General features: G+C 35.4%; 5 protein-coding genes and 1 non-coding gene across 14 annotated transcripts; 3 read left to right on the forward strand and 3 right to left on the reverse strand.

Annotated features, from left to right (window-relative positions):
• Window positions 1-135: 135 nt before the first annotated feature.
• Window positions 136-6,192, reverse strand: LOC143355512 (cGMP-dependent 3',5'-cyclic phosphodiesterase). The gene is made up of 12 exons (XM_076790365.1): window positions 5,695-6,192; window positions 5,456-5,572; window positions 3,914-4,167; window positions 3,712-3,821; window positions 3,395-3,534; window positions 3,139-3,325; window positions 2,657-2,838; window positions 2,391-2,575; window positions 2,066-2,330; window positions 1,691-1,978; window positions 1,475-1,620; window positions 136-1,395 (listed from the first exon to the last, which is right to left on the reverse strand). Exons 1-12 carry the CDS (start codon window positions 5,800-5,802, stop codon window positions 1,170-1,172), a joined length of 2,208 nt encoding a protein of 735 aa, XP_076646480.1. The 5' UTR covers window positions 5,803-6,192; the 3' UTR covers window positions 136-1,169.
• Window positions 6,193-6,750: 558 nt separating this feature from the next.
• Trnak-uuu (transfer RNA lysine (anticodon UUU)) lies at window positions 6,751-6,823 on the reverse strand. Its single transcript has one exon. It is a non-coding gene; the product is annotated as a tRNA-Lys (tRNA).
• A 16-nt stretch (window positions 6,824-6,839) lies between these two features.
• On the forward strand, window positions 6,840-7,981 carry Gdl (gonadal protein gdl). Of its 3 annotated transcripts, none has more exons than XM_076790389.1 (2): window positions 6,840-7,231; window positions 7,296-7,981. In XM_076790389.1, the coding sequence occupies exon 2, from the start codon at window positions 7,319-7,321 to the stop codon at window positions 7,841-7,843; it is 525 nt and encodes a 174-aa protein (XP_076646504.1). In that variant the 5' UTR covers window positions 6,840-7,231; window positions 7,296-7,318; the 3' UTR covers window positions 7,844-7,981. The 3 variants fall into 3 exon arrangements, with proteins under 3 accessions (XP_076646504.1, XP_076646505.1, XP_076646506.1); XM_076790390.1 differs by having other exon boundaries at window positions 7,304-7,981; XM_076790391.1 differs by having other exon boundaries at window positions 6,840-7,149.
• Window positions 7,982-8,574: 593 nt separating this feature from the next.
• On the reverse strand, window positions 8,575-14,576 carry Lon (lon protease homolog, mitochondrial). Of its 4 annotated transcripts, none has more exons than XM_076790379.1 (10): window positions 13,880-14,576; window positions 13,559-13,783; window positions 13,307-13,479; window positions 12,046-12,371; window positions 11,521-11,712; window positions 10,973-11,277; window positions 10,739-10,878; window positions 10,088-10,370; window positions 8,992-9,892; window positions 8,575-8,845 (listed from the first exon to the last, which is right to left on the reverse strand). In XM_076790379.1, the coding sequence occupies exons 1-10, from the start codon at window positions 14,146-14,148 to the stop codon at window positions 8,663-8,665; spliced, it is 2,997 nt and encodes a 998-aa protein (XP_076646494.1). In that variant the 5' UTR covers window positions 14,149-14,576; the 3' UTR covers window positions 8,575-8,662. The 4 variants fall into 4 exon arrangements, with proteins under 4 accessions (XP_076646494.1, XP_076646497.1, XP_076646496.1 ...); XM_076790382.1 differs by having other exon boundaries at window positions 12,046-12,242; window positions 13,880-14,573; XM_076790381.1 differs by having other exon boundaries at window positions 12,046-12,245; window positions 13,880-14,573.
• Window positions 14,577-15,364: 788 nt separating this feature from the next.
• On the forward strand, window positions 15,365-16,980 carry LOC143355557 (uncharacterized). Its single transcript, XM_076790467.1, has 4 exons — window positions 15,365-15,658; window positions 15,737-15,893; window positions 15,967-16,542; window positions 16,690-16,980. The coding sequence occupies exons 1-4, from the start codon at window positions 15,517-15,519 to the stop codon at window positions 16,856-16,858; spliced, it is 1,044 nt and encodes a 347-aa protein (XP_076646582.1). The 5' UTR covers window positions 15,365-15,516; the 3' UTR covers window positions 16,859-16,980.
• A 182-nt stretch (window positions 16,981-17,162) lies between these two features.
• On the forward strand, window positions 17,163-23,348 carry LOC143355521 (gamma-tubulin complex component 2). Of its 4 annotated transcripts, none has more exons than XM_076790383.1 (18): window positions 17,163-17,314; window positions 17,413-17,587; window positions 17,679-17,849; window positions 17,922-18,066; window positions 18,137-18,308; window positions 18,364-18,507; window positions 18,585-18,739; window positions 18,811-18,939; window positions 19,010-19,186; window positions 19,274-19,448; window positions 19,524-19,717; window positions 19,805-20,015; window positions 20,088-20,256; window positions 20,505-20,679; window positions 20,749-20,892; window positions 21,427-21,504; window positions 22,772-22,932; window positions 23,004-23,348. In XM_076790383.1, the coding sequence occupies exons 2-18, from the start codon at window positions 17,535-17,537 to the stop codon at window positions 23,086-23,088; spliced, it is 2,538 nt and encodes an 845-aa protein (XP_076646498.1). In that variant the 5' UTR covers window positions 17,163-17,314; window positions 17,413-17,534; the 3' UTR covers window positions 23,089-23,348. The 4 variants fall into 4 exon arrangements, with proteins under 4 accessions (XP_076646498.1, XP_076646499.1, XP_076646500.1 ...); XM_076790384.1 differs by having other exon boundaries at window positions 17,427-17,587; XM_076790385.1 differs by lacking the exon at window positions 21,427-21,504.
• Window positions 23,349-23,389: the final 41 nt, after the last annotated feature.

Genomic DNA, 23,389 nt, shown 5'->3' on the forward strand with positions numbered 1-23,389 from the left:
GAGAGTGGAAATAAACAAATGTTAGATAAATCAGAAGTGCATAAGATCCAATAGTTACAAATGTAGCACATTAGTTTCGTAATTAATAAATATTTCTCTTTATTGCATATACATTTTTATATTGTCTATTTTATTCGTACGTTATAAAAGATTTGAAATCCTTTATAATCGTTCAGTTTCATCTAAAATATAAGTATTAATATTTTATTAATAGCTCAAATTTTACGAATATCTATAGACTTGTAAACATTTCCAAATATTGTATATTTCGTCATATAATGTAAAAGTTTGCAAAGGCTATTTGAATTATGCTTTATTGTTCATTAATGTTCGAAAGTGAGTGATATATTCAAAAAGTGTGAAGTAATAACGATTCTACTAAAGTCTTTTCTCGAACTGCGAAGATAAAGATACTGATAAGAATATTTCAAAGTTTGATTAACGTTCCAACATTATCAATTATTTTACCGTAATTATATTTTTAGTAAGTATCATATATGTATACAAGTATAGTAACTATGATTGTATCTCGTGAATTTGAGCAGAGAGACTTCAACGAGATCGTTGTAAAAAAATTTGAATAAATATTACTGGGAGTGTTACATAACGTAGCCGTATTGTTATCCTTTAATTGCACTTACTGACAACTCCGTTCTTAAATGAAAAGTATTGCACTGTCGTTGGAACATAAAATATTACTATAAACTTCTACTATAATTAATCATGTACATATGTATGTATCGGAATTTTTAAACTATATGCTTTCGTTGGCTTATCATAATCTTTACATTAGGAACTGTGCTTCACTTTGTTTAATTTTACAATAGAAAATACTAAACGTTATATGATTGAATATTAAGTAAATACTGAGGCATTTCGTACCCAGAAAACGATACTTATACAATTAATAATACACATATACATACATGTGTACACGTAACATTAAATTTAATAAATAAAATAATAATTAGAACGCCAGCGTCTTTCTACCAATTAAGTTTCGACCAATACTTATCATCTAATAAGCTCTTCTATTGCTCTCGAATTTAAAAAATACTTGTCCTATATACTCTATAGATTTCACTTTTTTATGACAAAAATAATATTAAATTTCTAACTTCGATGTTCTGTCTGTGCACCCTCATTTTCAGATTGAATATCACTTTTCTTCAACTTCGTTCTGACGATATAGACTCCGTTGACAAATCGTTATGGCTTTGGCTATAGACTTCCAGTACTTCTCGCTCGAAAGTGGGATCCACCAAAATCGCAATGCCTTTCATACCTAAACGCCTGTACTTTTGGAATATGGCTTTGGACGCCTCCCATAAGTCTCGATTTTCTTCCAGCACGTAAACTAGCGGTTGCACCATGGGGAACAACGTGGCAAGATTACTAGAAACAACGTTCAAAAGACAGTCAAGTGATTTTAGTGTATGAAAGGTGAAAAGTATATCTGTAGAAGTATACTCACGTAAAAACTGGAATAGCTATATTTGATATAAACTGAACTTGTAGGTCTGGTATAGCGGCGCGTTCTCTATCCATCATTTCTATGGGGGAACTACCCATACTCTTTTCTAGGTCTCCTTGTGAGAAGAACTCATCGTAAATATATTCCTACAATAAACGCAAAATTAATGTTAGGCAGGTGTAACCATTATTTATTAACGTTTAATAGTTTACTCACTGCAGTTTTCTTCGAAACATTCCAATGTTTAGTCTGATCGCTGAGATCGCAGCACGTCATAAGCATATCAAAGAATAGTCTTTGGTGTTTCGGATCGTTTTTCACATAATTATTTCTGACCATTTTCTTCTGCGTTTCTGCAGCGCGAAAATGAGCTGCCAGATCAGTCGCGAGGATGTTATTCTTCAATAAATCCAATGCTTCACTGTATTCGCTACTATTGAAATTTTCGAATATATTGCTGCCCTCTGTGTTCAAAATACACATGGTCTGCGCCAAGTGATGTCTCTACCATACAACATAAAATAAAATTATTAACAACAGTTGTTCCATTAACAGTTCCTAGCAGTTACAATTTCGGAGGTACAAGCTTACCTCCATCACAGAGCCTTCAGAACTATAAAGACTCGCCAGTACTGTGCTACACATCATTTGAAACGAGTTATTCGTTCCTCTGTGATCGATATCGTGGGCTAAACAAGACACTAAGAAGACTAAGGCTTGCAAGTGTGTCATGTAGTTCTCAGAAATCAAATACAGGTTCTTCATTAATAAATAGGCGAAGTGGGCTACAGAGAACGCGTGTGCCCAGTTATGATAAGGTGCATCTCTATATCCCCTCTTCACGTATAATATAAACCTGTAACATTTTTTAATTAATCGTGCATCTCTCTCTTAAATCGCACGACAATTTCATTACCTAGCTAACGTCGGCAATTTCAGCTTCCAATGCTTAATGAGACCTAAATCGTTAAACATCTTGATTGTATAACACGGCATGTGCATGTAAGGTACATTTCTAGGTGTAAACTGGAATTTATTGAAGTCTTTTATGTTGTGTTCGTCCTTACAAGTCAGCAATGCGTGGACATCGCTGTCCTCCACCTGCGAATAAGCATTTCGTTTAATGAATTAAATTCACTCGGTTAAAGCGAATACTCTAGTCGGTGTTCCGAGAGGCTCTACCTTCATATGATACATCATAACTTCGTTGCTGAGTTTGTTTCTCGCTTGAGCATCCTGCATTTTCTTGTAAACGATACTGTGCATTATGGAAAGTCCACAGTATATGCTGAACGCCATTGCTACCTCCTCGTCGAAGACGTCAAAGTAGAATCCATCCTTTTTATTACAGAGTTGTGCAACACCTACGGTAAAACAAAGTTGCGGCGACTTTAATTTATTATTCAATTTCGAATCTTATTCGGTATTTTTTACAGGTATGCAAGAACCAAGAGAATGTCGGGTCAGGACGGGTCGAGAATCTTATTAGGGAACGGGACAGGTTCTCAAAAATTTCTGAATTTCCAATTCTCAGGATTCTCTAGAATATTCGGGATTCCCAATTTTCGGGAATCCTGTCCCGACCATCGAGTACCCAACACTTTCGGGCTCTTGTACACCACTAATAAGCTCTTGTAACAAGTGACTATGAACGTTTCGCTCACCAACAATTCCTTTCTGGTCTCTGATCGGGAAGCACAAAATATTCCTAGTTCTGAAGCCTGTGACCTCGTCTATTCGACGATAGAAAAGAGGATGCTCGTACGCGTTTCTAATGTTTAGCAATTTGCCAGTGGTCGCGACGTGACCCGCTATACCCTGCCCTATCGGTATTCTCATTTCTTTCACAGACTAGAAACAATTGGGTCTTAAGTTTCATTTACCAGGCTTAAGGCTTCGCCTCTGTGACTTTGAACTCACTTCTTTCATGGCAATGCCATCGAAAACTTTGGCAACTAGATCTTGCTGATCCGGATCAAGAAGAAACAACGAGCATCGCTCTGCGTTCGTTAGGTTTCTTACTTCTGCCATGATCTCGCGCAGGAGATCGGAAAAGTCCCCTGGAAAAGTTTATTGACATTAAATTGCAACATTATATACTGGGTGAGTCACTTAACTGCACCACCTGAATTTACTCGTAACCTCTTGTAGGATCAAAAAATGTTTTAAGCAAAAGTTGTTAGCCAGTAGCTACGTACATACGTCAACATAATGATTCAACGTTCGCAAAATATTACCTAAATGTGTAAGTAGTTTCCTAGAGAGTGCAAGTAGGTTCTGGCACTGTTTCTTCTGACGTTGTTCTTCGTAACACGTGAACGAGGTCAATAAAAATCCCAAGCAGAATCTATACAAGGAAAAGATTGTATTACAGTCCTGTTTTAATTTGATTTTTGAAATTGTGATTCTTCTTTCAGCGCAACAGAAAAGATACTTCACCGAAAACATTCTTGGACAATTTCTATGCACTTATCAGTAGCTTTGTCATTGTTATCGTCACCTAAGCAGACTACCAAAGCTATATAGTCTTGCTTAGGATGTTTTATAGGAATCATTAAGATCGACCTAGGCGCGGGACATTGGCATTGACATTGGCACTGGATATGTCGCAGTATTTCCTCGTCCAGCAATGCAATGTCTATAGTTATTGGCATCTTGCTTTGTACAGCCTTGTATAAAATGTTATTCAGTACCTGAAAAAAATATTAAAAGTCCCATGAAACATACAAATTTTAAACGAGTAATTACAATATGAAACAATTATAGTGCAAAGGATAAATGTTAATTGCAATATCTTCAAGTTTGAAATATGAACATGAACACATGAACATCGGAATTCTGATTGCAGCAAGCAGCTTGTGTCAATACATTATTATTGTGCCAATACATTTACTATCTTATCAGCAGGAAACTTTTTAATTTACAACTACAAATAAAAATTAGTACAAATAAAAATTAGGAATGTATGTATAATGATAAGTAGTATCTCTGTCATTGGTAGTATTTTTCATCAGCTTCTATAGAGATTTGTAATATTATATCAATAGTAGCCTCGCCTATGGCTTCCTTCATGTAGATTTCTATGTATTCTATTTGAGGATTAAGCCATTGTCAGTCAACCAGACTATGCCACCAATGTAGGACAATCCTTGAAACTATTCTGTACCAAGCTCTCAATTTTATTTCAACTGCTTAGTCGAGTTCAACGCCCTGCCCAACACAAATTTTGCGTTATGGTGATGATTTTTATACTTTGTACACGAACTTAAAAATTCTCCATCACTCTTAACTTTTGTAGAAAGTTGGAAAAAGTTGCAAAATTATATTTTCATTTTTAAAACTTTTTCTGCTTCAACGGTAGAAAATATATGAATGTTTCTTTTGTAAAATAATTTTGTAGATTCTCCTAAATACAATTTTTTTTTAACAACATTGTAAACAATTTTTTAATTTTTTGGATATTTTTCAATAAAAATTATTGAACAGGAATACAGGTTTATAAAAATTTAGAGGGGGTTTGATTAAAATGTTACAAACAAATTTTGAATATAGGAAAATTGAATAGTAATGGAAATTATTTTTACGAATAAATGAAATTTTAAAAATATCTGAAAAATTAGGTGAGTTAAATGCATCTCGTTAATAAATTGTTTGAATATGTTTAAATGTTTATAATGTTATAAAGAAATACATCATTGCATTCGGGAGCGTTTATAAAATCATTCTATAGAAGAAACATTTACGTAAATTTTATGGTTAAAACGAAAAAAATTCTTGAATTTGTTCTTTTTCTTTTAAGTTGAAGATAATACATCAATATTAATAACTTTTTTGAAACGTTTTACTGTTAGAAATTTCATATATATATTTTCGCAATATATGCATAAAATCCACAATCTATTAATAAACGTCCAAAAACTTCGATTCCGCTTACAAATAAATATTTAAATATATAAATTTCTCATTTCAACTAATACTTACAGGGAACCGCAACTGTCTCTCTAAAATTTGCTCCCCTATCACGTGGATTACCATCTCTTCCGATTTAACGAGAATGGACACCAAGAACGACAATTTCGTGTTAATCGCCTTTTGTATCTGCAACATTACAAACCGTACTAAAAATTGCACGATTAACGCGTGCAAAATGGAACGCGTTCAAACGCAACCCGGGCTGCCGCCAAAAACTCGTGCGCGCAAACGTCACAACGTTAACTCACGTATCTGTTCAGCTTCTGCTGGATCTGCGGATACGAAAGATCACAGAATTCTTCCAGAAGCAGAAGTATTTTCTCTACGTTTGACATACTCGAGTCGAACGAATCCATCTTTCGTAGTTTCTTAAATACTTTTTCCGTTGACAGTCACTATTAACCGCTTATCTATGCGATATTGCAATGAATTGGTCGCGCTCGTACGGAGTGGCATTGTTTACAGTACACCATGAAGACGAGAACGTTCTTAGATGTTCGCGGAAAGAGACCATAGGCTCGAGGCACAACTTAGGCGAACCATTTTTTGAATTTGAATCCACGGACGACGCACGAAACGGAAATAATACAAGAACAACTGCGAACCTCCGCGGAGACTAGCATTCTGCACGGCTCCTCGATCGCGAATAAACAGGCTGCGCGCGCAGCTTTGCGGCTCGCGCTGCGTTGTGCGCCACTTTCAAACAAAAATGTCTCTAATTTTATTTTATTTATTGGAACTATATTAATACATAAGTCAAGTTCTGCGCTGTTATTGAACGCGTATATAGTACGTCTGTTTTAAGTTTATTTTGTATATTGTTAAGTATATTTTGTGTTTTCTTTGTTTATAGATGAACCGTTACAAATGTGATGATATAGATATAGACTTAATTGTGATGTAAACGGATTTTCGATCGAGGTATAGACATTCCAATGGTACATTCCAATACATTTAAAGAAAAATATTGTATTTATTCTACCCTTTAATTTTATTGTGAATCTTCTAACTTTTATTAATTCCGAGCTAGAAGCCCCCAATGACAACATTTTAGAAAAAAGGATTAGTCAATTAAAAATTGTAACCCTGACACAATTTTCCATAGTTATTAAATATAGATTGCGCTATTGTATGTAATTCACATTATTTTATCATTTTAACGAAAGATAAAAATACGTGAAAAACCTATATCTTTATGAGCATCGCTTAATACGTAATGATTAATTTAATTATTATAGTTGATAAATAAGATTTTTATGCTATAATACTACTTGCAGAATTATTGAAAAATATAAAAAATGTATCGCCCAAACAGGGACTTGAACCCTGGACCCTTAGATTAAAAGTCTAATGCTCTACCGACTGAGCTATTCAGGCCTATTGATATGTCATGACCTTTATTTTCTAGTAGTTTTTTCTATTTCCCATTTACATAAAAATCAAATGAAATATTACTTCAATATGACTTTATGAAACAAGTTTAATATGATGTTCAGTCATTTTTAAATACATTCATTCGGTAACCGATTAAATAATACAATTTTGTATACAATGCAAAAATTTATTTACATGGTACTTAACCTGTACCGAATGTTGACTGTTAACGATGGACTCCTCGGAATCTAAATAAGTGAAACTATAGCTAGAAAAAGTGATTAAGAAAGCCGGTTCATCGTCTACATTTTTTTCAATATCATATTTAAGTAAATTTTCCGATTATTATAAAAAATAAAAGCGTCATCAATAAAAATCGATTGCACCCTAACCTCACTTCTACTCCAAAACGTAATAATTCTTTTATTTACAAACATTCGTAATAGAAAGCATACTGAAACAGCTTCTCATTTAGATTTCTAGCTACTTCATGGGAAAATGGACATTGCCACTCCAACTCCTCAAGATTTACAGAGAAAACTGTATTTCTTGGTGGAGCAGCTCCAGCACATGGCTGGTGAGCTTCCTCCAAAGTATCAGATGAGGCTTCCTTATGAGTTGCTGTCAGGATTGGCCAACTCTCTGTTAAATGACACGATATTCGAGATTGTGAAAGGGTTGATGGAGATTCAGCATGTTACGGAGAAGCATCTTTTTCAGCAACGTCTCCAACTGCTGAATCAGCAGAAGATTGAAACGCAGGAGACATTAACATCTGCATCGACAGATGAGGAGAGGTTGGTGATAAAAACAGCATTGCACAAAAAGCACAGAGACGAATTGAAGCAACTGGATATGAAATTGGTTCTACAATTGGATCAGAAAGTAGCGGACCAGCAAAGCATTCTAGAGAAGGCTGGTGTGCCTGGATTCTACGTTACGAATAATCCTATCGAGATTCAGGTACAGATGAGACTGTGCGATTTCATAATCAGACTTAGCAAGATGGAAGTGCCTAGCTGATGCAACAACGACTAATAATACACGTCTATCAGTATTCCTTCAATAAACTTTTAAGATGTACAATTAATTACAGCTATTTATTCGTATTCAACAGAAATTGTACATTCGGTTTGTAATATACCTTTCGTTTTACACAAGCGTTATTGTTTCTTTATAATCCATTTAAAATGATAGAAGCGAATGGTTTTCTGTAGGATTTCTAAAAAGGCAGGATGTTGACAGTGACACGCTTATAGAAAACATATTTCTTTTATTTGTCAGAAACTCTTTAACACCGACTTTCATCCATTATGTACATATAGTCTCCATATATGTATAGAAAATAGTACTGTACGATACAAAACACAAGATTTTCTGCGCGAAAACGATAAAACTTATTTACAACTGTATCGTGGTCGATATTCATTCCGATCATCGAATCGTTACATTGTACATGAAGAACACAAAAGTTACTATATTGTATATACAGTACCATTTTTGTTGCATCAAAAACGTTTGCAAAAAGAAAGAAATTATCTTTGCCTTTTCTCGACTTTACTGACTTTGCTGAATTCGTTAATTCATCGATACCGTTAAGTAGGAAAACGTTTTATTAAATGAAACCTTAATAAAAATTTGTCTTCAAGAATAGATTCGTTCAGTTGACCAGTTTACAGTTATCTTTCACAAGCGTACTGCTTTGAAGAAGATAGTACGTATTCGAAGTGTACTTTGTAACCTGATGGTTTCGAATGAATCTGAACTTGTTCCTAAGTACTTAGCTTCTAGGAGGCCGTGTTACCTAGAAGAGGGCAGTACACGGAGTTGGAATATTATGATCTACATATTCGTGGTCGCGAATACTCTTGGATCCTCGACATTTTCGAAACAAATGCGATACACGTCGGCGAAGGTAGAGGCGAAATGAACCTCGAGACCATCCGTGATGTACTTAGGCAAGTCGTTGAAGTCCTTCTTGTTCTCCTCGGGCAGTATCACGCAATTCACACCGACTCGTTTCGCCTTTGAAAACACAAAATAACGAATATCAAACGTTTGCATTAATGTTACAGTGTTTTACAATGTTTGCGACCTTAAGAGCCAATCATCTTTATAAATTATTTAAATAATTGTCAGAACCTGTTTCAGTCCCCGTTTTGAAAACTTACGGCGATCGTTTTCTCCTTGATGCCACCAACGGGCAGGACCCTTCCCATCAAACTGAGTTCCCCAGTCATCGCGACATTTTGCCTAATTGCTTTATTCTTAGCGAGCGATATGAACGCTATCGCGATAGTCACACCAGCACTAGGACCATCCTTCGGTGTCGCACCCTCAGGCACGTGCAGGTGTAAATGGGAATCATAAAGGAAAGTGTTGCTGGAATCTTCATCGCTCAAGAACTTCCTTGCCACTGTCATGGCTATCTGAATGGACTCCTTCATCACATCGCCCAAGTGTCCAGTGACTTCAAAGCTGCCTTCACTCTTCTTTGTGGTAGGTTTCCTAATTGTTGTCTCGATGAACAAAGTGGAGCCACCCATGGCTGTCCACGCGAGTCCCATAACGACACCGGGGGGTGTTATGTCGTACATTCTGTCGTGCGTGAACACAGGTTTCCCTACGAATTCGTGTAGATTCTCTGTGGTTACGTCGACCCTTCCTGCTTCCTTCTTCACGACCTTGAAGGCCACCTTCCGATGAACTTTCTCTATGTGCTTCTGCAGATTTCGAACTCCCGATTCTCGACAGTAGAATTTAATCAATAAATTGAGCGCACCGTCGTCGATTTTGACGTGCGTATCGGAGAGACCGGATTCGTTCATGGCTTGCGGTACCAAATACTGTTTAGCGATCGCGACCTTTTCATCGGCGACATAACCGGACATCTCTATCATTTCCATACGGTCCCGAAGGGGCTCCGGAATCGTGTCGATCACATTCGCTGTACAAATGAAGAGAACCTTCGAGAGATCAACGGACACGTCCAAGTAGTGGTCCAGGAAATTTGCATTTTGCTCTGGGTCCAGCATTTCTAGAAGAGCGGACGCAGGATCACCCTGATGTCCTCTAAAACGCGATACCATATTTTGTACAAATTTTTATTAGATAGTCATTCAACCGTGCCACCTAAATTTACTCATAACCTATTTGTTGCATCAAAAAATGTAACAAACGAAATTTTTAACATGACACGGTTTGGATCGTCAAGCGGTTCACCCTGTATGTATAGATAGTATTTTATTTATTAAGAAGGTAACTTACTTTCCTATCTTATCGACCTCGTCTATAAGAACCAACGGATTTTCCGTCTTAGTTTTCTTCAAGCATTGAATAATTTTGCCAGGCATTGCTCCCACGTACGTTCGCCTGTGCCCCTTGATTTCTGCAACGTCTGTCATACCTCCAACACTAAACCTGAAATACTCCCTGTTTAGAGCACGGGAAATTGATTTCGCGATTGACGTTTTTCCGACACCCGGGGGACCGTGGAAACATAGTATCTTCCCTTGTGTTGAACCCTTCAATTGACTGACAGCGATAAATTCTATATTTGAGAAAACGAAAATAGATAAGAGGTACTGTAGCCCTAGAACAACTAACAAATGATCCCGAATCAGAAAACAAAAAAAATTATGAAACTTTGGGGATACGTAGTGCATATGTAGGTATGTATTACGCGATATTTTTGCTCCCCAAATTCAGTTCATGGGGAATATTTTCGCTTGGAAACTTGATCCCCATCCCTTGGTGTACTGTAAACAATTATAACGCAAAATCGAAAAATAGCCGAATTTTCAACGATCGAGATCACCCCCTTAAAGTGAGTTTACTATATATCCCCAAAGTTTCATAATTGTTTGAATTTCCGAGTTCGGAATCGTTTCTTGTAAGAATCCATCGAATGTTAGTTACCCAAAATTCGTTTCTTTATGTCTTCCATCCCATAGTGATCTTTATCCAATATCTCGATCGCCTGCTGAAGATGCAAATTTTCAGGACTCGTCACACCCCAGGGTAAAGACGTGAGCCAGTCTAAATAATTCCTTGTAACACTGAAAATGGAGTAATACTACTATAGAGATCATATCTTTATCGCTTAAATTTTATAAAAAGCCTTGATCATGCGTTTATAAGAATTAAACGTACTTGAACTCACTGCTATGACTCTCCAAGAAATTCAATTTATTTAATTCCTCTTCGAGCACATCCATCACTGGTTTTGGGACCGTTTTCGATCTTATTCGTTCTCTATACTTCTCCGCTATCGCGTCTTTGTCGTCCTTTTCTAATCCTAACTCTTTTTTTATGACTTTCAATTGTTCGTGGAGAATATACTTTCTGTGCTGTTGCTTGACTTTTTCCTCCACTTCCCTACCAATCTTTTGTTGCAATTTACTCAATTCGTATTCTTTCTTTAGCAGTGCAAGCGACAACCTTAGTCTCTTCGAGATCTGTGAACAACAATGAGTTTGTAGTTATTGAAATCAAATTTTCTACTGGCATCGCACAATGAGCCGTTTCTATAAAACAGGTGGAATTTATAAGTAACACTAGAATCAGATTCTACGACCCCAAAAAAACCCCAAAACCGTTCTATTTGTAATTAATAATGTATAATTAAGAGAGACATGAATTTTCTCCAAATTTTCGCGATTCTGGCCCATTGTGCATCGTCCGGATTCGAGTTCACTCACATCCATTTCTTCCAACACCTGTTGCAGTTCCTGTGCATCTGCTCCGGTCAGAGCTGCACCTAGATCGCTCAAATAGACTGGATTGTCTACAACCCTCTGACCCTGGTGCAGCATTTGTTGCAAAGACTCGCGGTACAGCGGGTTCATACTGATTATGTCCCGAATTGTCTTGATTAATTCTTGTGTTAAAGCCTGTGTCGATAAATATAATCTCTCGTACACATCGTCATTGACAAAATTCACATTTTGTTCGCATAGGCGCGCAATTTGTTTACAAACGAAAAAAGAACAAATTTAATTTAACAATTTCAACATAATAATAAAGATAATGTACACCATTTAATAATCAAGGTGCGAACAGGGTGTATACAGGGTGTCCCAGGAAAAGTATCAGAAAAAGAAACAGGTGATTCTAAGCACCTTTTTTCTTTGCCAATTCGCGCAGAAACGCTTTGTTTTTGAATTATTAACGAAAAACTCATTATTGTGCATTGTGCCGCGATAAGTACAAAAACTAATGATTACCTTAATCTCTTCAGTCTGTCTAAATTTCTCGTGGGTAATGTTTATTACTTCCACCATCAACAATGGCTGAGTGTTAGCCTGCGGCTGAGCACTATCAGATTCTGCTGACATAAATTTTTCTTCTTTACTCTCTTCCAGTTTTTTAGGCACAGCACTTTCCGGGACGACATTCTCTTCTTCGTTCTTTTTGGTTTTCTCTGCTTCAGAAGTTCTGTTTTCTGATTTTTTGCGCATTAATGATCTACGACTTGGTTTACTAGTGGTTACTGTATCGTCTACAGGGACGTGAATTGTTGTATTTAGTAGCGGAAACGTCAGTTTCATCTCTGTGTATCAGGCAGTACAGTATACATTTATGTATATGAGATATTTTGGTAATCAGAAAATTAAGTAATTATGCAGTAAAGGGTACACCTCACCGATTTTGATAAAATTTAAATATGTAAAACTCAACATTTTGAACAACTTTTCCGCGAAAAACTGCAGCCACTACTGCCGATTTTGATACTGCTGTTAATTTTGCCTTCGTCAAACGATCTATACACCGTGTGAACTTTTTACAAGGTAATTATACAGAAAAGGGTACACCTCATCGATTTTGATGATTTCTTGAAATGTGTTGTCAAAGTCATTATTCTGAATAACTTTTTCCTATATATGTTGCCACCGTTCGACTTTACTTTCTGAGATATTCTCAAAAAACTGTTGCTGCTACTAGACTGGATTCTGCACACATTTCCGCGTAATACAAGGTATGATTAACATATATAAGTTACTTTCTTAATAATGAATATGCAGGATCACATACGAGATCTCAAGGAGAAGATATAATTCAAGTTGGTTGAGATTAGGTCGGTGAGCAGGTAAAATTCAATGTAGTAGTAGCTGCAGTTTTTCGCGAATATCTCCGAAAGTATGGCTAAGCGGCAGTTACATATATACGAAAAAGTTGTTCAGAATGTTGAGTTTTACAACATATTTAAATTTTATCAAAATCAGTGAGATGTACCCCTTTCTGTATAATTACCGAAAATGATTTGTGCAATGAACAATAACATAATATCCTAATCTAACATTAGGGTGTGAAAACAGCCTTTAAAGTTGGCAATAAAAAACACATTCGAACAAGGCATTTAGTCACATGAGAAATTTTAGAAGAAGTTAACTATGCATTTGTACAGAATTTATTTAAAATTTTCACTGAAATGTATAAAAATAAATATATATGTATGTTCGATTAAAATACGTTTTTACTACTTACCGTGCATGTTTTTCGGCATGATATCTTCCAGTATCTGACCAACAATTTTAATTCTCCTATGTGCCATCACAACTAATCTCAGTCGATTCCCTAAATCTTGTACTTCGTGTATCTGTGCAAATGTGCCAACGGGGTAAATATCGTTCATATTTTGTACAACTTCCGCTTCATTTCTACCAAAACAATTACATTAAAAAATAACAACATACAAACTGTTACATTTACCAAAACCAAAATTCCTGTTCAACTTACTCCTCTGCCTTCTTTAAGAAGATACCCACATACGGTTGATTCAATTTTACCTTTCTACGAACCAGATCCATGAGAATCGGATTGTTAAGCTCGATAAGCTTTATAAATCTGGGGAACACAGGATTTCTATTGATCGCTATGACAGGCACATGGGGCCAGACCTCGGGCACAACAACTGTCGCTGGCAACGAAGCTGGATCATCGATCTGATCTCCGTCACTCTCACTGCAAATTCAAATGAATGAATGAGATGTACATGTGTGTGACAGAGAGAAAGAGATTGAAACATTACAGAAAGTTGGAGAAGAGATTAGAGCTTACCCCGGTGGGTCCCTGTCGTTGAATTTCTTGGTCGCGAACGATCTTATCGAGATGATAGCCGCCGCCGCAGAATGACGACGATCACGTGTATATCTGGTGAATGATCCTAGACAATCGACGAGGCCTGCTCTACGGAATTGCAGCGATCGTACATGAGTCGACAACTCTTGAACGTCCGAGTGTCGGTTTCTGCAGAATGATCGAACAATCGTCATGCGGTGCCGAAAGACAGGCAGCATCTTGAAATTGACCGCTGTCACGAAACGCATCGTTCCCCAAACTATTTCGCTCGCGATTCACATTAAACGGAGATAGAGTCGTTCGTTCGATCTACTTGGTAGACTCGTTGCAAGGTTAGAATCCCGGATCCGGCACTCGTGAATCGTTCTGATGAAACTCGGCTAACCTATAATGTAAATGTTTGTCGAGGCTCGATCAGCTGCTCGCGTGCATGTTACGGGAGTGAATCATGATCATCAATTCGGCTTGCGATCTCGAGACAGATTCATAGTTTTCCTCGTGAAATTTTAATAAGACACCGGCTCCAAGAAAAAAGAACGTTGATATTCGTTTGTTGTGTAACGCGACCAACGACGCATGCTTTCCTCCAAATCGCACATTGATTTAAAATGCAGCTCTGGCTGAAGGAAAATCGAAAGATAAAGCATTTGTAAACACGATAATTCTCCGCCAAAGATACTCGGAATAATTTCTTTCTAGGTTATTGTCAGTTACTGTAAATTTGTAAATAAATAAATAAGTTGATAGAGTAGCGAGAATTTATAAATGCATAATGAAAGTAATGCGAAACATTAGAATGTGCTTTTGCTCAGTTAGAATCGCATGCTAAATCACTGCGAGAACTTTGCTACATTTGCCCGCGAAAATCGAAATTTGAATTGCCGATTTTATCGAATGGAAAATTTGAAAGGGAACACGCGTGGTATTTCAAATTTCATTAAAATGTTAAGAAAGCTAAATTTGTTGGTCAGTGTAATATTTATGTTAATATAGTGTAGTACAGACATTCCGTTTGTATTATATGTTTGAAGATTATTTTTGATTATGTTTTAGGTTTGAATATTTTTAAAGTGTTTGCATAAATATTATTAATAGATATAATTGAAGGTATATCCATGTTAAAATGCTCCCTTGAATTTCATACTTCGATATCTAACCTCTACCACAGACGAGGTATATTTTATAGGATATTCTATGTATGTATACCTCGTTTGTGCCTATACGCTAATTACATTCTTGTAATTAGTAGCACTATTTTAAAATGTAAAACAAAACGAACTTTATTCATTCAATTTTATTTTTATTCATCTGTGTCGTTTTATTGTACGTAAAAACGTTTAATAATATTTGAAAATGCAAAAATTCGTAGAATCAATTACTTTTTCGTGCGCAAAATGTCGGACTTTGCTTTTATTTTTTTTTACATTATGGCGCCACTCATAAGAAAATTGAAAACGTATCGGAGAACGCTAACGCGCTAATGTTTTAAATAATGTTTTTCGGAAGACAACCGATATTTTTGAGTTTAAAGTATTTTAGATTTATATTTGGTAATACTTTAAGTACATAGTTAATATATTGCGAGCTTTGTGTAAAGTGCAATTTAATGATTAACAATGAGAAGACAGAGAACATTTGAGAATTGTTCAGACTCGATTTTACGACATCTACACAATGATGAGGAAGGTCAGATTTCCTCTAATAATTTTATGAATAGTGGACAATCTCAGACATCAGACTTACAAAAATTAAGTTCAAGTAAATTTTTTAACATATTATACAGAGGGTAAAAAATTTATAATAATTTTCTGGATTAAGTAGTCGTTTTATTTGTAGGTATAATATGTTCTGCCAATATTACTAGAAAAAGTCTACTTCAGGGACCGAACGTTATGAGAAGATCGAATTATGATTCTAATACTGTTGATGATAATGACGACGACGACGAATTTTTTACAAAAATAAAAATTAATATCGACAGAAATCTTTTACAGTAAAAATATTTTCATTGTGTTATAATATTTTTTTATAATAGTTTTTATAAATAATAATCTTCTTAAATTTAGAAATTCTAAAGAAAATGACAAACCTAACAGTATCCAACAAGATATTTTCTCACTAAGAAGAAGAAGACCTATAATCGATGAAGAAACTCAAAATGTAATTAAGAGATTCAAGAAAGATGCAAATATTGATCATACAAATTTTATGCAGACACCAACTAACAATATAAGTACTACCCAATCTAAGTCTTCTTTTAACAATATCGGAAGGCATCCTTATGAAGTACCACGAAATATAAATGGCATTGAAAATATTATGAAACAACAAAATACTAAAAGATGTCCAATGTATAATTTACTATCAAATACAAATAATGTTGGAAATATTGTCAGACAGAAAAATACCATTAGCAGCCCAATGTATAATTTCGCAAGTACAAACGATGGTGGAAATATTATTAAACAAAAAGATACCATAAACTGCTCATACAATTTACCAACAAGTACAAATGATGTTGGACCTACTGTGATACAGGAAAATACCACAAACTGCACATGCAATTTACCAACAAGTACTAATGCTGTTGGGAATATTATGAAACCACAAACCATATTTACGTCTAATGACGTACATACTAGGTTGGATATTTTTACAGCATTTTTTGCATATTGTTTATATTCGTTTACGAACTATATTTATATACATAATAATTAAGTAAAATAATTTCCAGAAATGGAAATTATTTCTGATTAGACCTAACATATTCGATATATGCACGATTTCAGAAATTCTAACAAATACATGTTTAAAATGTGTTCGAAGATACGAAAGAACAAAATTTTACCGCTAAATGAAAACCAAACAGCTGTTATTCGCACAGAATGCAAAAAAGTTTTATATTATGCGGCGACGTATTTTACACCTCCGAGAAGAAATTCCAGCGAGTGCGATTAAAATTAAAAAATTGGAAATATATATTTTGATATCAAAACTCCTACATAGAAACAAAATAATCTCGATATTTAAGTGTCAACAGGAAAGTAGATGTTATTTACAAATAATTGTTTTAATTTTGTCGGTCACTCTGATTGAATAATGTTTATTTTCTGTAATATCGTTGAATTTATAATAATAAAATCAATATCTTACGGAATTAACGTTTATCTTATTTATTCAATTGTGCGAGTAATTTGCAAAAAATGACGTATGATATTATTTCCGCTGCATATTTAAATTTACAAGAAATTTTGAAGGAGGGCACATCATTGGTTGTTTAAATCAAACCGGCATGTTGTGTATCAGAAATTTGAAAAATCTCAAGTTGATGAATGCTTTTTATGATGAGTGTTTTTACCTATACTATTAATATTTATGTTAAGTAGATATTAGCGAAATTATTTCCCGTTTAAGGTGAGCGGATTGTTTAATACTCCTTCGTAATGTCAATTTCTTTACACATAACCTAACTTTATATACTTTTTTTACATAACTAAATAATTTCTTCGTAGCAATTCCTTCGTAGATGCGTCGTACTAATATGCTAATGATATCGGCAACTTCAAATGCGATCGCAGTCTCGTAAGGAATTATTTATGTTAACTATGTGTTGGTTGTTACTTATTACAAAGCAATGAGTGAATTTAAATTGCATCATTTGGTGATTGAACTGATTGGACTGTTGGGGTAAGCAATAATATAACAATAATAAAAGATGTGTATAATATAATAATAATAAATGTGTATAAATATTTGAAAATGATGCATTGATCTATAGGTCGACGTCTGCACCTGAGAAGCATGTAGAGAGATTACAAAAAGAAGGTATACCTACGAGTGCCAGTGCATTAACCATAGTCGCGTCGCAGAGCTGCATTCGCAACTTGGCGAAAGGTTCACCCGTACCTGAACTGTTTTTTCAAAAATATGAGGAACTAAAAGCAAAGAAGTTGGTATCGTTATAAGCTTTCTGATCTGAAATGAATGGATTTTATCAATACTTACATTTATGGTTTTTCAGGATAGATCTGTTAGGCTTATTCGCACAAGTCTTGGAACTCATATCCGAAGACAAAGATCTGAAAAGTTACTTGGCCAAACAAGCAACTGCGGTAGTTTCGAGTTCTAGCAAAAATGCTGCTATCACGACAAAAGATTTGCCACAGGTCTTATCTTTTTCTTATAAATTATTGTAGCCTTTACAATGTTTAATTTATTGTTTGCATGACGTTATAGATTTGCAAGAATGTGATTAAAGCTGCTGTGGAAGGTGAAAAGAAGTTAACTCAACAGGTGAACGCGATCGTGAAGAAAACAGAAACATCTGTGGTGAAACATAATTGGACTCACGAGAGGCCACGGATGAGCTGGGATTTTTATAATGAGACAAATGTCTCGCCATGCCAGAGTAAGAATCTGTTTTAATATTGAGACACACAGATGATACATTGAAAGTGTTGCAGAGATTGTACCCGCTGTGTCTCAGGAATCCATATTACTTTGGGATATTCTGAACTGTCTGAAGGGTATAGATGGATCTTACATTATCTCCGAACCATTAACTAGTCCGTATGCTGTGAAAACATTCAAAATATCTCCCGATGTTTGTAAGGGGCATGAAGATAATTCTATTATATTCATAAAGAACATAAAATATTGTACTTTTACGTGACACTGTTTATAGGTATATCCTACAAGCAAATGGCGCAGCAAATATTACCACTTGCTTCACATTATTCCATGACAGCAAGGTTTGTGGAAGAAAAAGTCTTACCGGAAGATGGTCAGGTCAATCATGCCTTAAGAGGAGCCATAAAAAGTTTGCTAAAGGACTATTTAGTAGGTGTATCACCTAAATTTTAATGTAGATATTCGATCGATATACTGTAGAATGATTAAACGTCTTTCAGTTGTTTGTCGTACAATTGGAAATGGAACACATCCGCGGCAAACTGAATTTGCAGAAACTGTGGTTCTTCATTCAGCCTACTATAATCGCAATGTCCGTTCTCTTCCAAATAACGTCCACGATCTGCAAAGTGAGTTATTTTTGTAATCAAAATTTTCGAATTTTTGTAGCAAATAAATTAATTTATAAATCCATTTCAGGCGAACGCGAAAGGTGGGAAGGTACTTAGTCTTCTACACGAGCAGGCGAATAACATAAGTGGGGAAGCGAAGTTCAAGGAGTTGTGTATGTTTCTGATACAAACAGCGAGCGTTCCTTACATGCAAATTCTCGAAAAGTGGGTGTACAAAGGTGTAATATGCGATCCGTACGAAGAGGTAACTGTAGACCGTATTTATATTTTTCCAGATTACACTACCTCTCGGTTGTTGCATTTTATTTATTAAATATTCTTTCTTTTATAGTTCTTCGTAGAGGATAACGAACTGATTCATAGGGAGGAACTTCCGGTAGACTATTCTGCGGATTATTGGGAAAAAAGATACACTATGAGGTCAGAGAGAATCCCCACGTTCCTCAACGAACAGGCACAGACTATTCTAAGAACTGGAAAATACTTTAATGTAATCCGACAATGTGGTATGTAGTGTTTCCTGTGCAGGCATAGTTACTTATTATTAATTAATTAGTTATTTCGAAGTTTTACTTGTCCAGGTAAGACAGTTCAGTGGGGAAAGCAAGAACCACTCATCTACCAGCATCAAGGACAGAAATACTTAGCTGCCATCGATAGAGCATATTCTGAAGCTGCGAAAACTTTGTTAGAAGTTCTCATACATGAAAGCGATTTAATGGGACGACTTCGTAGCGTGAAGAGTTATTTCCTTCTAGCCCAAGGAGATTTTGTGGTGAGTTTATCTATTGTCTGTTCTCAAAAGAAGGTATTAATAATTTAATTGTAGGTAGAATTAAAGAATTTAATTATTTAATTGTAGGTACAATTTATGAATCTCTGCGAAGCAGAATTAAATAAAAATATGTACGACATCGTGATACATCGTTTGGCGTCTCTTCTGGAAGTTGCGCTGCGCATGTCGACTGCGGATTCTGATCCTTACAAAGATGATCTAAAACCTGAACTGTTACCGTACGACCTTCAGTTTCAAATGTTCAGAATACTCTCCATTCAAACCAGGGAAGAGGAAGGTAGAACTCCTTAACTTGCCAACACCTGTATCGAAGTTAACAATATCCAACAACTTGATTCTTTCTTTCCAGAATATTGCTTCAAGAATGATAAAACTTTAACCGGTTTGGAAGCGTTTGTGTTTAACTACGACGTCAAGTGGCCTGTCTCCTTGATACTCAATAGAAAAGCGATCGCCTGCTATCAGATGCTGTTCAGACATCTGTTTTACTGCAAATACATCGAAAGACGTTTATGCAGGTCGGTACAAGAGTTTTCGGCGAAATTTCCGAAAACCGGTCACATCCGATTGCAAATAGCTTCATTTTGCATTAGAAACATGTTTGCGAGAAGGATTTTTACGATTCGGAAAAATCTTGTTTTATGCAAAACAGGAAGGTATTTGTCAAATTTCAGTCCAATCGGGTTTGGAGACCGCTTTTCGGAAGTGTAGCCGAGTTTTTATAGTTACACACTGCTCTCTTCAATCACCATTTTCTTTCTTTTAGGGTATGGGTCAGTAACAAAATCGCCAAGACTTTCTGCCACAACGTGGCGATGTTTTACAGAAAAGCATTTTCGTTGCGTCAACGTATGCTCGATTGTATCCAGCATCTAGCGTATTACATGATGGTTGAAGTGATCGAGCCAAATTGGTTGACGTTTATAAATAAAATGAGTAAAGTATGATCAGCTTTTAGAAACGCCGCTTCAAATGTGAAAGGTATTCGAAGTTTTAAATGATTTTACCAGGTCAGTAATGTGGATGACGTCCTGAGCGTGCATCAGGATTTGCAGGATAGCTACTTGAAGGAATGCATGTTAACCGATCCAGATCTGCTCGCCTGCATCACTGACATTTGCGCCGCCTGCATCGACTTTTGCGATTTTATGGAGGTGAGTTACCCTAACTTGTTAACGATCGAAGGTGCACAGGTAACAGAACTTTTATACAGACGTGTATACGGTACACATACATACACCAAATAAGAATCAAACACTTTTTCTGAGTTGCTTTCGATTACCTTTGGTTATTTAATATGATACGAAACAGATACCTCAGGTGTTGCGAACTTAGTATACAGGTGGTAGATGCAGTAACAATGTCCAACTAATTTGAATTTCTTTCTTTCAATATTTATTTAGATTTCGATGCGTTGAATCTGAAAGTTGTTTTCTCAGATACAGAATTTAAGAAAGAAAGTGTTGGATAGTGGGTAAAGCATTTCAATTAATACTATCATCGAAGAATTTATTCCTCGAGAAAAACCGATAATTTATATTGGCATACAAGTTGTCAGGAATATTCGATAGTAATTATATATGTACTGTCGAGGTCGGGTTCTACTGCAATAATTTCTGTGTTAAATGTTTGTAAAAAATCTTTAAAGTTAGTAGTAAATTGAACGTTAATTTTTTACTAATGTTAAGCGTATGAGCCCATACTACATTGACGCCGAATTGACTTCCATGATTGGCGCCTATCAGGAAGATGTCTATGATTCTGAGGTATATTCCAAAAGTTCTAACACCGCTTTCATGCATTTTACGTAGTCTTAGAATCACAAAGCTTTTCTTTTCTAGCGAACAGAAATCAGTATAGAAGTCATTTTTCCCATTCTCACCGAGAATACTTTCACGAAATCGCATGGTAATCTGTACATACAATGTTCAAACACTATGAATTAGTTCGAAAAATATTAAATTTCTTTTTATGTTAATAGTTTGTGGACAATGTAAACGTAAACCTTACAGATTGTGTTCACTTAGATAACGTACTACGAAACGTTTAGTTAATTTAGTTCATCAAGATAATACGAATATTATTTACACATATATATGCATATAATTTATAAATTGTCAACATATATTTAGTAAAAACATTTTCGAATCATCATCAGCAATCTCATTAGGAACATAGACAAATTAATAGTTTTATTTATAATACATCTTCTTGTGCAATCACGTGATTCATATACACGCTATACACATATATATCAACACAATACATAATTAAGGTCTAAGATGTACATTCAGAAACCAAATAGCGAAATCTATATGTGGTAAAAATTATTCTCGAACATTTTGACAAATATTGCAAGCATAATAAAGCCCATACTAGTAGGAAAATAAAATATTTTGATCCGTAGATGCATAATGTCTCTTTTAGTTCCAGAAATGTACTGTCTGACTATGTAGCATTATTCTACTTGTTCTGACGTTAATGTTGCATGCAGACTTCGTATTAAATATGAATGTACAGGGTGGAGAATTTGAAACAGGTCATCCGAATTCTATTTTTCTTGCTGTTGATTTATTTCAAGAGCAAGTGAGCTATTTAGATCAGTTTCAAATGCTCCACCCAGTGTATTTGTCCATTTATGAATGCGATGTAATTTATGATATGTCGCCGAGTGTATATTTGATTTAATTAAGGTTAATTTTTGTATTTGATATCCAAATCTTATTATGACATAGCATGGTCCTCGCGATATTATGCCTTAACATGTATTCAATATATACATATAGTTGTATTTTTAGCGATCTTATTTTTACATTACAGGTACGTTAAAGTCAAACTATAAAATGCATTCGCTTTATTTTTAGCCTGCCAATCATATTTACGTATACGTCAGTGGAATATTTCAGACATCATTGTGTACATTACACTCATTCTCAAAGATGTGTGCATCTTAATCTTAGTTCCACAGAGGGTCTACGACGCGCGCCGAATGAAACTCGAAAATAATAAGTTTGTTTCTGTCTATTTTGTTAGAACGATGTTGAAGATACGTCGAAAGCAAACCCAGGAAGCTTCGAAGAAACAATTGTATCGCTGGACGATAAGTTTACGCAAGTATTAATGCGCCTCCTGGATCGAATCTGTGATCTAGGAAGTGGTAACAATAATGAGAAACTGTTAAACGTATTCTGTAGGTGAGTAGCCGATTTGCAAATGTTTACGGTCGCTTATCATATTCACATAAATATGTAATTCTCTTTATCAGGCTAGATTTCAATTTATTTTATACCGACATTTTAATACGACGTGGAAAAGAGAAGGCAGCCACGCAAGAGGAGGTCTCTGGTTAGCTGTTAAACATTCGTACACAGTAAACTTAATTTACAAGAACACACACTATTGCGTTACGGATTAAATTACAACAGGCATTGGGTATGTATGAGTCATACGGAAACGTTCACAAATATCGATTCTAAATTTTAGAGTTCAGAAAAGTGTAGTTCGATTTACCAACAAATTACTGATTTGTATTACCGCACCTTGAGATTACAGTCATCATTTACGTATTGTCATCAAACTATGATTATTTATAAAAAAAAAAAATAATAAAGACTGACTGCATCGATTACAAGAAGCATAAGCTAAATTGAT

This window comes from Halictus rubicundus, chromosome 7 (genome assembly GCF_050948215.1).
Source record: "Halictus rubicundus isolate RS-2024b chromosome 7, iyHalRubi1_principal, whole genome shotgun sequence".
Taxonomy (NCBI): Eukaryota; Metazoa; Arthropoda; class Insecta; order Hymenoptera; family Halictidae; genus Halictus; species Halictus rubicundus.

Excerpts from the sequence above, each read along its gene's own strand:
- LOC143355512 (XM_076790365.1), bottom strand. The coding sequence starts at position 5,802 with ATGGATTCGTTCGACTCGAGTATGTCAAACGTAGAGAAAATACTTCTG. Across the intron at positions 1,621-1,690 it reads ATGTTTCGAAGAAAACTGCA|GAATATATTTACGATGAGTT; the intron begins GTGAGTAAACTA and ends CGTTTATTGTAG. Across the intron at positions 1,396-1,474 it reads ATAGCTATTCCAGTTTTTAC|TAATCTTGCCACGTTGTTCC; the intron begins GTGAGTATACTT and ends CGTTGTTTCTAG.
- Gdl (XM_076790389.1), top strand. The coding sequence starts at position 7,319 with ATGGACATTGCCACTCCAACTCCTCAAGATTTACAGAGAAAACTGTAT.
- Lon (XM_076790379.1), bottom strand. The coding sequence starts at position 14,148 with ATGCGTTTCGTGACAGCGGTCAATTTCAAGATGCTGCCTGTCTTTCGG. Across the intron at positions 11,713-12,045 it reads GACAGACTGAAGAGATTAAG|GCTTTAACACAAGAATTAAT; the intron begins GTAATCATTAGT and ends TTATCGACACAG. Across the intron at positions 10,879-10,972 it reads AGTCATAGCAGTGAGTTCAA|TGTTACAAGGAATTATTTAG; the intron begins GTACGTTTAATT and ends CTCCATTTTCAG.
- LOC143355557 (XM_076790467.1), top strand. The coding sequence starts at position 15,517 with ATGAGAAGACAGAGAACATTTGAGAATTGTTCAGACTCGATTTTACGA. Across the intron at positions 15,894-15,966 it reads ATCGACAGAAATCTTTTACA|AAATTCTAAAGAAAATGACA; the intron begins GTAAAAATATTT and ends TCTTAAATTTAG. Across the intron at positions 16,543-16,689 it reads TCTAATGACGTACATACTAG|AAATTCTAACAAATACATGT; the intron begins GTTGGATATTTT and ends GCACGATTTCAG.
- LOC143355521 (XM_076790383.1), top strand. The coding sequence starts at position 17,535 with ATGAGTGAATTTAAATTGCATCATTTGGTGATTGAACTGATTGGACTG. Across the intron at positions 18,508-18,584 it reads CAAAATATCTCCCGATGTTT|GTATATCCTACAAGCAAATG; the intron begins GTAAGGGGCATG and ends CACTGTTTATAG. Across the intron at positions 18,940-19,009 it reads TAACGTCCACGATCTGCAAA|GCGAACGCGAAAGGTGGGAA; the intron begins GTGAGTTATTTT and ends AATCCATTTCAG.